The sequence below is a fragment of the Podarcis bocagei genome (genome assembly GCF_964188305.1).
Source record: "Podarcis bocagei genome assembly, chromosome: 1".
In the NCBI taxonomy this organism is placed as follows: Eukaryota; Metazoa; Chordata; class Lepidosauria; order Squamata; family Lacertidae; genus Podarcis; species Podarcis bocagei.
Window position 1 is genome coordinate 71,648,124 of NC_138125.1, and position 15,961 is coordinate 71,664,084.

Genomic DNA, 15,961 nt, shown 5'->3' on the forward strand with positions numbered 1-15,961 from the left:
TAATTTAATACTAAGGGTTGGATCCAGCGGAGAATCTTCTGAATGGAGGTGGTAGAGATAATTTTGACAGATTCCTCTTTCAGTGCTCATAGTTGCCTCCCACACTTCCGAATGCTTCCCCAATACCCCAAGGAAAGTTTTTGGGGGGTTGCTGGGGAAAGGAGAAACTAAAAAAAATACCTCTTCCCCAATCCATCCACAGGACAGAGAACACATTTTCTGTGAGCAAAGCTATGCTTACGGGATTTCTGGATCCAGTGCAAGAAGTCCTGACTCTTATTTTCCCTTGGTTTTTTTAACCTTTACTTTGAGCTTTTAACTAGAAAATGATGAAGTAAGGCACAAAGTCTCATTCCTTTAAAGAGAAACTGCACTGATGGATTTCCTGTATGAAATTGCTGTTACAGTGGTGCCCCGCAAGACGAATGCCTCGCAAGACGAAAAACCCGCTAGATGAAAGGGTTTTCCGTTTTTCGATGCGCTTCGCAAGACGAATTTCTCTATGGGCTTGCTTCGCAAGACGAAAACGTCTTGCGAGTCTTGCAATTTTTTTCGCTCCCCCCCTTTTTCTAAGCCGCTAAGCCGCTAATAGCCTTTTAGCCGCTAAGCCTTTAATAGCCGCTAAACCGCTAATAGCGCTAATCCGCTAAGCCGCTAATAGGGTTGCTTCGCAAGATGAAAAAACCGCTAGACGAAGAGACTCGCGGAACGGATTATTTTCGTCTTGCGAGGCACCACTGTACATACATAAGTTCAAAGGAGAACAAAAAAATTGAATTTTGGTTATCTAAGGAGTTTTGGTGGCCTTTATATCTTGTTTTGTAGATTAGAACTTCCTGGTTTTTTTGTTGATCACTTAGGTAGAGCTACCTTTGCCCAAATCCACTTCTAGACTGTAACAGTTTCTGTGTGTGCAGGTATATGCTGTCTGACTCTTACCTTCCCTCTTATATACTACATAGGATAGAAGCTGTACTACTTTCATCCTAGAAGATAGAGCATCAGTATACTCTGCTACAACTCAGATTTGGGCCTTTCAGACCAGCAAGCGGCCAACCCTACATAAGGTTAATTCTTTGAATTGATTGAAGATGTTGGCAAACAGTGCTGAACGGTCTGTTGTGGTAGAGTATTTAGGAATCTGATGGAAGAAGTGCAGTATATCCAAGCACTTCTGAAATAAAAGTGTAAAAAAAGAATCACAATTCCTCCTTGTAAAACCAGTTTTGGTTTTCAACCACAGAAGCCTGTTTCTGTAAATTTGTTGTTTGAGAAATCATCAGTAGAAGATTATACCCCCAGCTCCCTCCATACTACACCCAGCTTTTGCCCCCCCCCCCCCCCGCTGCTGGATCGTCTTAGCCCTGCCTAGCTACCAACTTGCTCTTCCATTTGTGATTGCGGCCTCATATTTATCAACCCAGTTAATGTTGCAAGATGTATGATACTGCTTACCTGTCAGCTTTGAGAGTATTTTTCCTTCTTTGTTGTCATCTCTTGTACGCATGCCATTCTTCTCCCTTGATTTTGTCCATATCTCAGCATGCAGGTCAAGGAAATGAATTGTTACCTTTCATGTGAGCTTTTCATTCATAATTCCACACAATGTGATTTTCATTTACTATAAGCTCACTTGGGCTTTTGTGCTCTTTACGTGATCTGTTCCAGCACTGGAGCCAGCATATATGTTGTTCATCATGTAAGTGTAATATTGAGAGAGATGTTTACAGTGATGTCTTTATTTGCGCATTAAATCTCTTTTGTATTGTCTGCCTGCCTTATTGTTTACAGGGCCATCAGTACCATAAGTCCTAAACCAGAATTTAAAAGAGTCTTCTAACCCAGTCTCCTACTGCAAGGCAGGATCATTTACTCTCTAGCTTTTCAAAAATCAGGCAGTGAAATCCAGGCCACAATGGGTCACAGGCAGGGGGTAGGTGTACTGCAGAAAGTGCCTGCTGATTTTCTTGAGTCATATGAAGTTAAGCCAGGGGTAAAGAAAAATAAGTGGTCAAAAATCCAAACATCTTGAGGTGAAAAAAATCTTTCTTGGCTCCAGTTTGATGGATAAGAATGAGAAAAATCTATTCATTGCATATTCTTGTCCTGATACCTGTATGAGTGAGCCACCAGTGCAGAAATGCCAATACAGCTTACATTAATCTGACTGTTAGTCTATTGAGCCTATTCAGTTTCTTTATTCCTATTTTAGAATATACCAGTTAAATGAACATTGTTTTAATTAATGATTTCAATATTTACTATAAATCAAATGATGTTTGTTAGAAATAATGAACTTGAATAATTATTTACTTCAACATTCCTTAGTAGCCTATGCATTTTTCTGTGTGTCTTCAATAATGTTCACCTATAACAATTAAAAACTACATTCTGATTCCTGAACATACATTAGTGATATTTTAGCTGTCAGTATTTATACTCATACACTTCTTGCCCTAAGTAACTTTCCTTAGTAATATGTTACCCTCCCTGATAAATGATCAGTTGTAAAGGGCACTTCACATTTTGCAAACACTCAAGAAATCCTTGGACTAAAAAGCTTGAAGTCAACAACAGTAATTATAATAAATTTTGTTATAAATCTCTGGCCATTTCTGCTGTGTTGTTATTAAATCAGGTGTATTTATAAGATGCGCTGGTTTCCATGTTAGAATCATAGAATCATAGAGTTGGAAGAGACCACAAGGGCCATCGAGTCCAACCCCCTGCCAAGCAGGAAACACCATCAGAGCACTCCTGACATATGGTTGTCAAGCCTCTGCTTAAAGACCTCCAAAGAAGGAGACTCCACCACACTCCTTGGCAGCAAATTCCACTGTCAAACAGCTCTTACTGTCAGGAAGTTCTTTCTAATGTTTAGGTGGAATCTTCTTTCTTGTAGTTTGGATCCATTGCTCCGTGTCCGCTTCTCTGGAGCAGCAGAAAACAACCTTTCTCCCTCCTCTATATGGCATCCTTATATATATGTGAACATGGCTATCATATCACCCTTTAACCTCCTCTTCTCCAGGCTAAACATGCCCAGCTCCCTTAGCCGTTCCTCATAAGGCATCGTTTCCAGACCTTTGACCATTTTGGTTGCCCCCCTCTGGACACGTTCCAGTTTGTCAGTGTCCCTCTTGAACTGTGGTGCCCAGAACTGGACACAGTACTCCAGGTGAGGTCTGACCAGAGCAGAATACAGTGGCACTATTACTTCCCTTGATCTAGATGCTATACTCCTATTGATGCAGCCCAGAATTGCATTGGCTTTTTTAGCTGCCGCGTCACACTGTTGGCTCATGTCAAGTTTGTGGTCAACCAAGACTCCTAGATCATTTTCACATGTACTGCTCTCAAGCCAGGTGTCACCCATCTTGTATTTGTGCCTCTCATTTTTTTGCCCAAGTGCAATACTTTACATTTCTCCCTGTTAAAGTTCATCTTGTTTGTTTTTGCCCAGTTCTCTAATCTGTCAAGGTCGTTTTGAAGTGTGATCCTGTCCTCTGGGGTGTTAGCCACCCCTCCCAGTTTGGTGTCATCTGCAGATTTGATCAGGATGCCCTTGAGTCCATCATCCAAGTCGTTGATAAAGATGTTGAATAAGACCGGGCCCAAGACAAAACCCTGTGGCACCCCACTAGTCACTCTTCTCCAGGATGAAGAGGAACCATTGATGAGCACCCTTTGGGTTCGGTCAGTCAGCCAGTTACAAATCCACTGAGTGGTAGCATAGTCAAGACCGCATTTTACCAGCTTCTTTACAAGAATATCATGGGGCACCTTGTCGAATGCCTTGCTGAAATCAAGGTAGGCTACATCCACTGCATTCCCTTCATCTACCAGGCTTGTAATTCTGTCAAAAAACGAGATCAGGTTAGTCTGACATGACTTATTTTTCAGAAATCCATGCTGACTATTGGTGATCACAGCATTCCTTTCTAGGTGCTCACAGACTGTTTGCTTAATGATCTGCTCCAGAATCTTCCCTGGTATTGATGTCAGACTGACTGGGCGATAATTATTTGGGTCCTCTCTTTCCCCCTTTTTGAAAATGGGGACAACATTTGCCCTCTTCCAGTCTGCCGGGACTTCGCCTGTTCTCCAGGAATTCTCAAAGATGACTGCCAGTGGTTCTGAGATCACATCTGCCAGTTCTTTTAATACTCTTGGATGCAGTTCATCTGGCCCTGGAGACTTGAATACATCTAAACTAGCCAAGTATTCTTGTACTATCTCCTTAGTTATTCTGGGCTGTGTTTCCTCTGCTGAATCATTTGCTCCAAATTCTTCAGGTCGGGCATTGTTTTCTTTATCGGAGAAGACTGAGGCAAAGAAGGCATTGAGGAGTTCAGCCCTTTCTGTGTCCCCTGTTTGCATTTCACCATCTTCTCCTCTGAGTGACCCCACTGTTTCTTTGTTCTTCCTTTTGCTACGGACATACCCATAAAAGCCTTTTTTGTTGCTTTTAACCTCTCTAGCAAGCCTGAGTTCATTCTGTGCTTTAGCTTTTCTGACTTTGTTCTACATGTGCTGGCTATTTGTTTGAATTCCTCTTTGGTGGTTTCCCCCCTTTTCCATTTTTTGTACACATCCTTTTTTAATCTTAACCCAGTTAAAAGTTCTTTAGATAGCCACCCTGGCTTCTTTAGGCACCTTCCATGTTTCCGTCTCATTGGTATTGCCTGAAGTTGTGCTTTTACTATCTCCCTCTTAACAAACTCCCAGCCATCATGAACTCCCTTTCCTTTTAGTATTACTGTCCATGGGATCTCACCCAGCACTTCCCTAAGTTTTATGAAGTCGGCTTTCTTAAAGTCAAGAAATTGAGTCCTAGTATGCTTGGCTGCTCCTTTCCCCTGTATAGTAAACTTCAGAAGAGCATGATCACTCGCACCTAATGATCCTTCCACTTCTACCCCACTAACCAGGTCATCAACATTGGTTAGGACCAGATCTAAAATGGCTGTTCCTCTTGTTGCTTCTCCCACTTTCTGGACAATGAAGTTGTCTGCAAGGCCAGTTGTCTGCAAGGCAGAAGTTGCTTCTCCCACTTTCTGGACAATGAAGTTGTCTGCAAGGCCAGTTCTTGTCTGCAAGAAGTTGTCTGTTAGCCTTTCTTTAACTTCTCAGCAACTTCTTTATAGCGAGTCTGGGATGTCACCCATTTTTTTTTCCTGTCACCATCTTTATTAATTCTGATATCATCAGTGTTACCCAGATCTTCCTTGGCTCATGGTATATCTCACCTAAACAAAATAAAGAAGGGAAAGGTTAATGAGCACTGATTCCTTCCCTCCCAGCAGCTCTCCACCTTCTCTGGTTGCTGCTTCCTCAGCTCTCTGTTTTGGTCTTGGTAACCTTAAATAACAGCAACTCTATCCAACACTAGGAATGAAGTTCAATGGCATCGGGTGAGAATTACTTAGACTGAGAAAGGCATTTTTTAATTCTCCTGTTATATGTACAATAATCAGTAATATGATATTAATTCCCATGTTTGCTTGAAATATAGCAATGTTTGTTATGGGAGATAGCGAATTTTAATAATTATATATTTAATGTTACTTTTTTCTGTGTCTAAATATCAATGCAAATCTTTTTGCATGTTAAATACTGTTTTGGTGTTAGTTATAAAATGGAATATGCAAATACTTTAATCCACTCTTCAATACTTAACACATGCACACTTATCTGAGAGTAAGCCATACTGGAAACACTGGCGGTTAGCAATGAATAAACATGCTGAGAACTAGGCTGCAGTTGCATAACATTCATGATCTGCACTCATCCAGTATGGTTATAAGCAGCTATAAATTTGAATTCGTTTAGTTTTGTACAGTCTACCTTTTATCTAATTTGTATAAGTATATACCGTATTTTTCGTCCTATAGGGCGCACCGGCCCATAGGACGCACCTCGTTTTTTGGGGGGGGGAAATGAATAATAAAAAATGACCCCCCTCCACCGCGGTTGCCACCCCAAGCCTTGCGCACACCTGCCTGAAGCACGGGGCACCCTCCGGAAGGCTCCCCGTGCTTCGGGCGACAGGCTGCTGCCCCAAGCCTCGCGCGCTCGGCGGGACCTCCTGCCGGGTGCGCAAGGCTTGCGGACACTCGCCCGAAGCACGGGGAGCCCTCCGGAGGGCTCCCCGTGCTTCGGGCGACAGGCTGCCGCCCCAAGCCTCGCGCGCTTGGCGGGACCTCCTGCCGGGCGCGCAAGGCTTGTGGATAGCTTCCTGAAGCCTGGAGAGCGAGAGGGGTCGGTGCGCACCGATGCCTCTCGCTCTCCACGCTTCAGCGAAAGCCTGCATTCGCCCCATAGGACGCACACACATTTCCCCTTCATTTTTGGAGGGGAAAAAGTGCGTCCTATGGGGCGAAAAATACGGTAATTTTACTGGAATGTCAAGTCAGAAGTTTACCATCTGAAGGATCCTATTTGAATATTTGAGGTCATATGTATCAACCACTATTCATTAATTTTCTCAATATTATCTGCTATAACAATCTTTAGCATTCATCAGTCAATTTATAGATGCTTTTTAGTGTCTCACATTTTATAGATGCTCGTTAGTGTCTCACATTTTTTATAGTCCAGAATAATGCTATATCCTAAATTTATTTAGCTAATGTGTAGTAGTATTTATTTTATGTTCTGCTTTTTGACCAGCATTCTCAAAATAGCTCTTAAATTTTATTAAATACATTGATATATTAAAAACCATATACTGGTACTTAATACAAGCCTAGCAGAGAGTCATCTGATACTGACTTTACCTGCCTCCATCTTTCCCTTTGTTCTTCCCATCCCATGTTAATGATAAAAGGTCTTGGAGTAGGAAGGGAGAGCTTAATTGGAGCAGAAGTCAAACCTGGTTTTTGTCTTCACCTGATTCCCTCCTTCACCTTTACTGCTTCAAAGATACAGCCTACACAGGTTTTATTTCTGTACAATAAGTTGTTTAATTCATTTGCATCATATATTATGAATGCTTTGTTACCACTCACATCTGGTGAGAAGCACTGGCTTTCTGGCTGATCCTTGTGTGTGTATGATAGAACATGCTAATTTTGACATTTACAACAGTATCAGATTTAACTAATGAATCCCACTGGTGGAAACTCGTGTGATTTCAACTAGCACAACAGGATTTCCCACCCTCTCCTCCCCCTGTGTCCCCCACTCCATTATTGGCTTGAAGGGGTCAGGAGAACCTCCATAACAGTGCACAGGGGGGAGGAGAAGGGAGATTGTTCCATCAGGCAAGCAGAAACTGACAGAGTGATCTCCTTAGGGCTGAATTCCTTCTAAGGTAAACTGATTTTGGTTACATGGTGGTGATCTCCATGGAGGAAATCACTTATGTGTGGAGTTGCACTTATTCTTATGCTTCTTTTCATTCATCTATAGCTTGCCCACGTTTTATATTTGGTGGTTATTAGCCCTATGTGAACTAGACTTTTAGGGTATTCTCGTCCACATGCCTTGCAAACTATGTTGCAGTCATAATAGGTTATAGCATGTTTCTCTTTGAAATAATGAGTTCTCTCTTACAGATATAATCAGCCTGCTGCTATTAACCTGAACACTTAGTCTGGAATGCTGGGGAAGGGTGACAGGAGCCAAATTGGGTCCTATTACAACAAATGAGTGAATGGGTTTCATTATGTCCTATTATGCTAGGTAGATATCAGCTTTCAGATAGTATTTGTGATGGTCTGTAGATTGCTCTGAACAAACCCACATGCTGGTTGGTCTTTGTGCCACTCAGGAATTAAATTTGTAACAATCATGAGAGACTAGGCCATCCAGTTCTTGCTTAGGAGTCATATGTAGTAGCTGCTACCACTTTTTTTTTACATCCAGTTATGCAAGGATTTCTGAAAGGTTGTCTAGAATTCTGGGCGATAGAAAGAGCCAGGACACTGGTACCTAATGTGTTAAGATTGGACTCAGCATCTGGCAGCCCAAGCCACGATCTGGAAGACGAAAGACTTGGATGCCTTAAAGCAGGACAGAAGGGTTTGGGGAGCATGCATGGGTTGCCGTGCTTTGTTTACAAGGGAAAGTAGCTGGCTGATGAGGAACAGCTCCATGATTTGGTTCAAGGTCAAGAATCAAATTTTAGAAGCTAGCGACAACATAGATGAAGTGCAGACTTTTTCCTTTCTATATCTGAGGCCAGTGGGGATCCATTGAATCTGCAGCTAGGAAATGGTGCCCCAGTTTTATCAGGGTTTCATAAAGAGTGAGAAGCTTAGCTGTAGTAAGATTATGCACATGCGTTACCTCTGTATTATACTCTACAGTATTTTATTATATCCAAATTCAAATGTCTTGGCAAGACTTTGAGATTTGACCAGAGCTTTGGACAAACCAGGAGCAAACAAATTCTATTAAAACAAAACAGCCCGTTCAGGAAAACAGAAGATAAATTCAGGAATATAGAAAATAAACATAAAAGGGGAATTTAATTAGAACTCTGTCCTAGAATAAATGTGGTGGCATTCGGCAGGATTGCATACAGGTACCTGTGAACGTATATTGGGAATAAGTCCCATTAAATTCAGTGGGCCTTATTCCCACTCCTTAGGGAGTAGGCATAGGGTTGTAGCCTTGGATTTATAAAGAATAACCCAAATATCCAGAGTAAATTAAGTCTGTCAAAAAGAGCATAGTAAAATCTGCCCAGCTTGGCAGAGACTGGCAGTAGAATTTAAGTTGGTCTGTCAAGATTACCATGTCCCTCATTGAGGGATGGGTTTCCTTTTGATTGTGATCTGACAGGAATGGGGAACCTATAGCTCTCCAACTGTTGCTGGACTACAACTTGCATAAATCTCTGAATATAGGCCATTCTGGCTGGGGCTAATAGGACAACTAGAGGACACCCACCTGTGTGTTATAAGAACACAACACTAGTATTGCCACACATGTTGGTGATAGTTTATTAAATTTCTCTATCAAAGGAAGGTTACAGTAAAGTTGAGAACCTTTTCAACAAAGGCTAGGTTAATCTGGATAACATACCAGTTTTGCATGCCTTTGAATACTGCATTTTATATTTATATTGCTTTCTCAGACTTCTTGTGATATGAAATGACTGAGTAGTGGAGTGAACAATAGAAGCTCAGCTATGAGAATATGTGGTCGGAGTGGAAGTAGTTGATGTGTATAGCTTGCTTTAGGCTGATTGGCAGTTTAATGGAATCATTTAGTGAATATAGGAAAAGGTTAGTGTGCAGATTTGTTTTAGAGATTTTGTCTTGGTACAGTAGTATCTGATGATTACGTTTAAAATGGAACATTTTTGAAATAAAACTAAAGATATGAATAATGCTCAAAATTAGTAATTTATGCTGCATTTGACAATCTTTCTTTTAAATCTTAGGGGAAGTCTGCTTTGTGGTCACATTTGTTACATTACCAAGAAAATAGACAGCGAAAACCTACATCTGGAAGCTTCAGTACCTCAGGTATTGTTGGTTTGTATAAAGGTTATGAACAGTGTTCTCCATTTTGAGAAAGAAAAAGTCACAAAAGAGTGATTGCACAGATTAATTAAGTTAATTTATTTATTAACTTCAACAATGTATATTATTATTTAACACCAAGTCTCTTAAGTGTTGCACAATAAGGATACAAAAAAGATACAAATGAGATAAAAATCAGAAAAATGCCTTCTGAAATAGAGAGGTATTCACTAAGTGCCAGAAGTTAACAGAGAACAGGTTTGTTCGATCGTGACTGGGAGGGAGCTGCACAGAGTTAGGTCCACAAGCTGTATGTCTGACTCATGGGGATAACTAATAGTGACTCCTCTGAGGACATCCTTGATTGGGCAGAAGAACAAGGTATCAGGTGGTTTTAAAGATATTTGGGCATATGAACAGCCAGAGCAAACTATGTGCTGGTGGAAGTCTGTCTCCAGGAACAGTCTAGCTGCAGCATTTTGCTCCAGGTGAGCTTCTGGACCTGGCTCCTGGGTAACCACACATAGAGTGCATTGCAATAACTGAGTCTTGAGATTAGCAGTGCATGGATAAGATAACTGTGTCCAGGTTATCCCTGTCCAAGAATGTCCATAGCTTTAGCTGGTAAAAGGCATTCCTAGCCACTGACACTGCCTGAGCTTACAGCAACAAATATGTATCCAGGAGCACCCCCAAACTATGAACATGCTCTTTCTGAAGGAGTACACAAGCTGAAGCCAAGTCACCTGATCACAATACATTTCATCCATCAGGGTGACTAAATGTGATTCAGTCTCAAAACCTGCCACGACCTTCCCTATAGTGAGAATATTTGGAACTGGTTGGTAGTCCAAACCAATGGGTCCAGGGCTATATTTTTTAAGAGTGGCCATAGGTGGCGGTGATCACTCCCTCATGCAATTACACATTAACTATCATCTGGATCCAAGATGGGCAGGGGTCATATCTAGAAGCATATCTTCTAGAGCTCCAGGGATTCTTCCTCCACAGTGGGAGTCAGCAACCTCCAGACTATCCAAAAGAGCCCTGTGGGCTGGCTGCTAGGTTCTTGTGAATGTTTGCAGTAAGCCCAAATATCCATTTGCTGACTAAGTGCATTGCTAAAATGGAAAGCATTTACCAATGTAAATACAAATCAATATTTGTACTAATACAAAATGTTATCTTTAATTTAGGAATACTACTTGATTCAGAAAGAAGGAAGTCGGATGCCAGCCCAGCAATGTCTCCCTTAAGAGTATCTCTCATCCAAGACATGAGGTTGGTTTTAAAAAAACAACAACACACAACTTTCATGAAAGGTTTATCAATATTTTAAGTACAGCTGACTTTAAAATAGCTCCTGTTAGCTTTTTGAGTTAGCCTCTTTTTCCTGATTGGATATGGACAGTGCAATCCTAAGAATGCTTACTGAGAAGCAGGTCCCATTGTGTTCAGTGGGTTTTACTTCCTAGTAAGCAAGTTGAGGATTGCAGTTCTAGTTCTTCTCTTCCAAAGTTCTCCTTAAGTGATTAAAAGTCAGTGTCTGTTTTTCTTTTTACAGTGAAATGACTTCTTGTAAATTAAACTCACTCTGTGGAGAAAAGGCCTAATTCAAAATTGTGTGAAGCTGTGGGAATTGGATGGGTTAAGTTTATTTTATCATAAGCATTTATAGGCAAGTCTACTCCATTGAATGCATGGAATGAACTTAAAAGGGTAGTTTTTTATTATATTTGTTAATTTTCTGCCCTGTGCTCTGTCCCAAAGGAGCCAGGGCTGGTGCGTGTGCATGTATGTGTGTACTGTGGAAATAAAACCCAGTTAACAAGTTGAGCTTGTAAGTTAAAAAGTGGCATCTATCCAACTAACTTGTTCCATCAACACAGAGATTTCCACTTGCACAATAGAACTTCCTCCCCATCTCTGTGTTCACACCCCGAAGCTGCTCCACAGACTTTGGATAACACCCAGACCAGATTTAGGGGGTGCAGGAGGGGTAAAGTTCTGTTGAGCAAGCAGAAATCCTTGCACTGATGGAATGAGTTAGTTGAGTGCCTGTCCATTTCATGCATTTTAAGTAGACTTTAGCATATGTAGTACATTAATATGGCAACTACTCTTAAGTGGCAAGTATTAAGAGTGTCTTATTTTACCTTCTGTAATGAAGCAGTATATAAAATAGCTTAAATATATGAATAAGCACAGAATGCAAAAAAAAGAGTGCTTTATCTTTTGTAGCAGCTAGATTCAGTAGGTATATATTCTGAGCAGGAAGAAGTGAATGGTTTCAGAACAAACTAATAATCTATTGAGCATTTGTTGTATGATAGAGAAATATAGACAACTACACTTTTTATGTCATATGACATTGCTGTAGTAGTCATTGCTGATAAGTATTTTATTACAGGGAGGGAAATCTAAGGCATGGGGGCTGCCAGGAGCTCTCTATCCAGCTGCCAGGTCTCTATCTGGCCAAATCTCTATTCCCTGTCTCCCCAGTCCACCACCCACTGACTTTGCTTCATTCCTTCCTTCATACCTTCCTTGTATGGGAGGAATTTACAAAGCTGGCAGCTTTCTAATAACTTTCTCTCTTCTGGAAACAATGATTAATGCTGAGGCCTAGAAGTCAAACATTTCATGAATATGATTACCAATTTTCTGTGTGTATATCTAACAAGTCACAGCCTTTCTGAATATAACATTCTCACATAAAGAGAGTTCCTGGCCATTAATGATTGGCTATCGAAAACAAAGCAAATTCTCATTATTTTTAATTATTATACTTGGTATCAACTGTGCTAAAGATATATAGTAAGGTCACTTAGGGATATATTGTGTTTTTTGTGGGGGAGGGATGTTCATCCTGCACAATTTTATATTCCTTTCACTGGTTAGTAAAACCTCTTTAAAACCTACTTCAATATTTACTTGCACTTATGGTTATTTCTGCTACTTTAGTTGCTTGTTGATGTCATCTTAGGGCCAAACTAAAGAGGGCAGCAGTATTTATTCATGGGTTTGCTCCATAAAGGAGTGTGTGGAGCATGCAGTCTTTCTTTTTCTTAAACATGCAGTGGAGCACATGGGTGTGGGGAACTAAACCCTGCCCTCTCTCCCACTTTTCCTCACTGAGTTTCATTGCTTCATTCAATTTTTCTTGCAGCTCAGTTCTGCTACCTAGGTTCATGAGAAGATTGTTTGAAGCAACGGAATGCAGTGGTGTAAGAGATAGGCAGGGGCAGTGCCAAGTTCTCTTCACCCACTAGCTTAATTTGAATAAAATCTAAACACTCTTGACTTTATAGGTGAATGGGGTAGACTTGTAAATACTAGATTATAATGTCTATTACAGTGGTAGCCAGTGTATGCTTACTAGATATGGTTGGACTATAATTCCTATCAATCCTGGCCAGCATAGCTAATAATCAAGGATAATGGGAGTTGTAGTTCAGCAACATCTGGAAAGCTTTCGGTTGGTTTGCCTGGGGTACTGTGCAATGCATTCCTGTCAACTTCTTTTCTAACTCAGTAAAAAGTAGGACAGCACAATAACCTGCTTTTCCTTCTCAGGCATATCCAGAATATAAGTGAGATCAAAACTGATGTTGGTAAGGCTCGAGCTTGGGTTCGGCTCTCTATGGAAAAGAAATTACTTTCCCGCCACCTGAAACACCTTCTTTCTGATCATGAACTGACAAAGTAAGTTGAATCCAGCTTAAGGTTAACGGAGATCTGTTGGTTTGTGGTAGTTGTTTTTTAAATAGACTTGCCATAGCCTTTAGCAAAGAAAATAGATAACACAGTATATGATTTTATCAGGTACTGATAAAGCTGCTTGAGAAACAGAATAATCTTGAAAAAGGATAGGCTTCGAACAAAGAGGGCATGCATAAGTTTGCATTCAGAAAATTTGGGTTCATTCCCTTTGCTACATATTTTGTATAGTAATGGTCAGAATGTCCAAAATAAACTAGATGAAGACATCTCCGAAACAGTATTTCTTTCAGCTATCTTAAACTGGAAGACTGTTGGTTTCAACTTTGAAAAATATAACTCTTATGAAAAATGACTATAATGGGATAATCCTGATGTGAGCTACTGTGAGCACCTTGGAGGCAGGGTAGGATCTAAACACGTTATAGCAGAGGAATTTCCTTAGCATTTGTCCTGGTACTATAAGAATTAATTTTCTGTTCTTTACATTTTTCTCACTTCTTAATTACATCAGCACATTGTTCAAGGCAATGAATGGGGGTAAATATAACTAGAAAATTAAGGTAATGAGCAATGCTTGTGCATGGTAGTTTGCATTCCATAAAAACTCAGATGACCAAATAAGATTGCATTCCTATATTCACTTACCTGGAAATAATTCCCACTGAACTTAATAGGGCTTATTCCTGAGTACACACAAAGGATTGTGCTGTAAATTGTGTACAATTATTTTATATATTTGGATACTCTGATTTTCTTCCTAAACTCAACTTTTCCAATAACATTAAATATTTTGATGAGGACTGTGGTGAAGGAAAGTAGGAAAATGGAATGGAAAGAGCAGGAAATTGTGAATGAGAATGGGTGAGCAAATGGGGAAAGGATGGCAGAAGGTGTAGCCGAAGGAGAGAATACTCTTCTGTATAAGGCACTATATTTCCTGTGGCCTTTCCTTCTGCTTCCCCTGGTTTTTGAGCCTTCATCAGCTATGCTTCCAAACTATTCAAACCACAGGGGACTAAAATCATGATAATTTTAAAAAAGGTGTGGGGAATAGTACAGTGGTACCTTGGTCTATGAACAGCCCTGTTAATGAACACTTTGGACAATGAACTCTGCAAAACCGGAAGTAGGTGTTCCGGTTAGTGAACTCTGCCCCGGAAGACAAATGGAAGCCGAACACCGGCGGCGGGAGGCCTCATTAGGGAAAGCACACACCTCGGTTTAAGAACGCTTCGGTCTAAGAACGGACCTCCAGAATGGATTAAGTTCATAAACCAAGGTACCACTGTATTCCTAACTGAAATGTTGGTAGTTAAGTGGGTGCAAGCCTACATGAAACATCTATGGAGTAAGGTAGTTAGAAGTCAAAACTTTAGTGGTTACATGATACACATATTGATTGGTTCAATCCCTCTGGGAAGTCTTGTTATAGTAATATATAATTTTGTTTTCTTTGTCAGAAAACTCTACAAGCGCTATGCATTCCTCCGCTGTGATGATGAAAAAGAGCAATTTCTGTATCATCTCCTGTCATTCAACGCTGTTGATTACTTTTGTTTTACCAATGTTTTTACAACTATCTGTAAGTATAGCTTTTAATTGTTGGGTTACTTTTCAAAGGGGTTTAAAGCGTGTTTGACACATTCGTATAGCCTCATTTATTTTATAACAGCATACAGATATCTCATGCTGGGAGTCTACCAATACCCCTTTCATGAGATGATATAATTTGTAACTCTGCAGAGTGTAAAATCCACGGTTGGCTGTTTTTTACTGTGTGAACTTACTACGATTTTGGCCACAGGAAATATATTTCAAACAAATTTCTCTTTTATAACACTGAGCATGATTCTGTGTGGTAAATTAGCAGTGAGACCTCATCGATACATTCTAGTATTTTTGATTAGCATATTGCAATTCATTTGAAATCTTCCCTACCTCCAACACTGCCAATTTTGTATGCTTCCTTATAAGTTCTCTGCATTATCCTTCTCCTACCTGCCTTTTTCATACTCAGCATGAGTATGATAAGTTTCCTATGCTCTCTTCTGAGCTCCCCTTGTGAGAGATCTGTCATTAGTTCTCAGTTTTCTTTTGAAAGACATGCTGCTTTTGGAGCTCTCTTCTGAGCTCCCCTTGTGAGAGATCTGTCATTAGTTCTCAGTTTTCTTTTGAAAGACATGCTGCTTTTGGAGCCATAGTTGGACCTGTTTTAACATCACTAGACTCCATTAGTACGCTTCTGTCTGTCTGTGCAAAATAAGCTTTCAGTGCTTTTTCTTTCACTCCCTGGGAGTCTGAGATCAAGCCTAGCGGATGATATTTCTGCCTAAGAATATAGTATAATGGGTATTTGTTATTCGGCTTCAATTGTATTTGCATTTGTTCTTGGACAACTTGTTTCAGCCAAATTGTTTTTTTTTGTTCTGTTTTACAGTGATTCCATACCATATATTGATCATTCCTAGCAAAAAACTTGGTGGCTCAATGTTCACAGCCAACCCATGGATATGCATTTCAGGAGAACTGGGTGAAACAGGAGTCCTACACATTCCAAGGAATACACTGGAGATGACATTTGAGGTATGCCCTTACCTAAAGATAAAAGTCAAAAGAAGTCAAAAATTGCTGGGGACTTTTTCTATTATTTTTCTATTATTATTATTATTATTATTATTATTATTATTATTATTATTATTATTATTATTAAAATATGCATATCACCCTTCATCTGAACATCACAGGGCAGTTCACAACCTAAA

General features: G+C 40.2%; 1 protein-coding gene across 6 annotated transcripts in view; it reads left to right on the top strand.

Annotated features, from left to right (window-relative positions):
- Nucleotides 1–15,961, top strand: part of DENND5A (DENN domain containing 5A) — a 63,625-nt gene that overhangs the window by 37,933 nt on the left and 9,731 nt on the right. For 3 of the 6 annotated variants that reach the window (XM_081201941.1, XM_081201942.1, XM_081201943.1), the window contains 6 exons: nucleotides 963–1,067; nucleotides 9,395–9,479; nucleotides 10,673–10,757; nucleotides 13,053–13,181; nucleotides 14,660–14,781; nucleotides 15,637–15,782. In XM_081201941.1, coding sequence (XP_081058067.1) covers nucleotides 963–1,067; nucleotides 9,395–9,479; nucleotides 10,673–10,757; nucleotides 13,053–13,181; nucleotides 14,660–14,781; nucleotides 15,637–15,782 — 672 coding nt within the window. The remainder of the gene's footprint in view (nucleotides 1–962; nucleotides 1,068–9,394; nucleotides 9,480–10,672; nucleotides 10,758–13,052; nucleotides 13,182–14,659; nucleotides 14,782–15,636; nucleotides 15,783–15,961) is intronic. The other 3 variants (XM_081201944.1, XM_081201945.1, XM_081201946.1) reach the window with 1 other exon arrangement.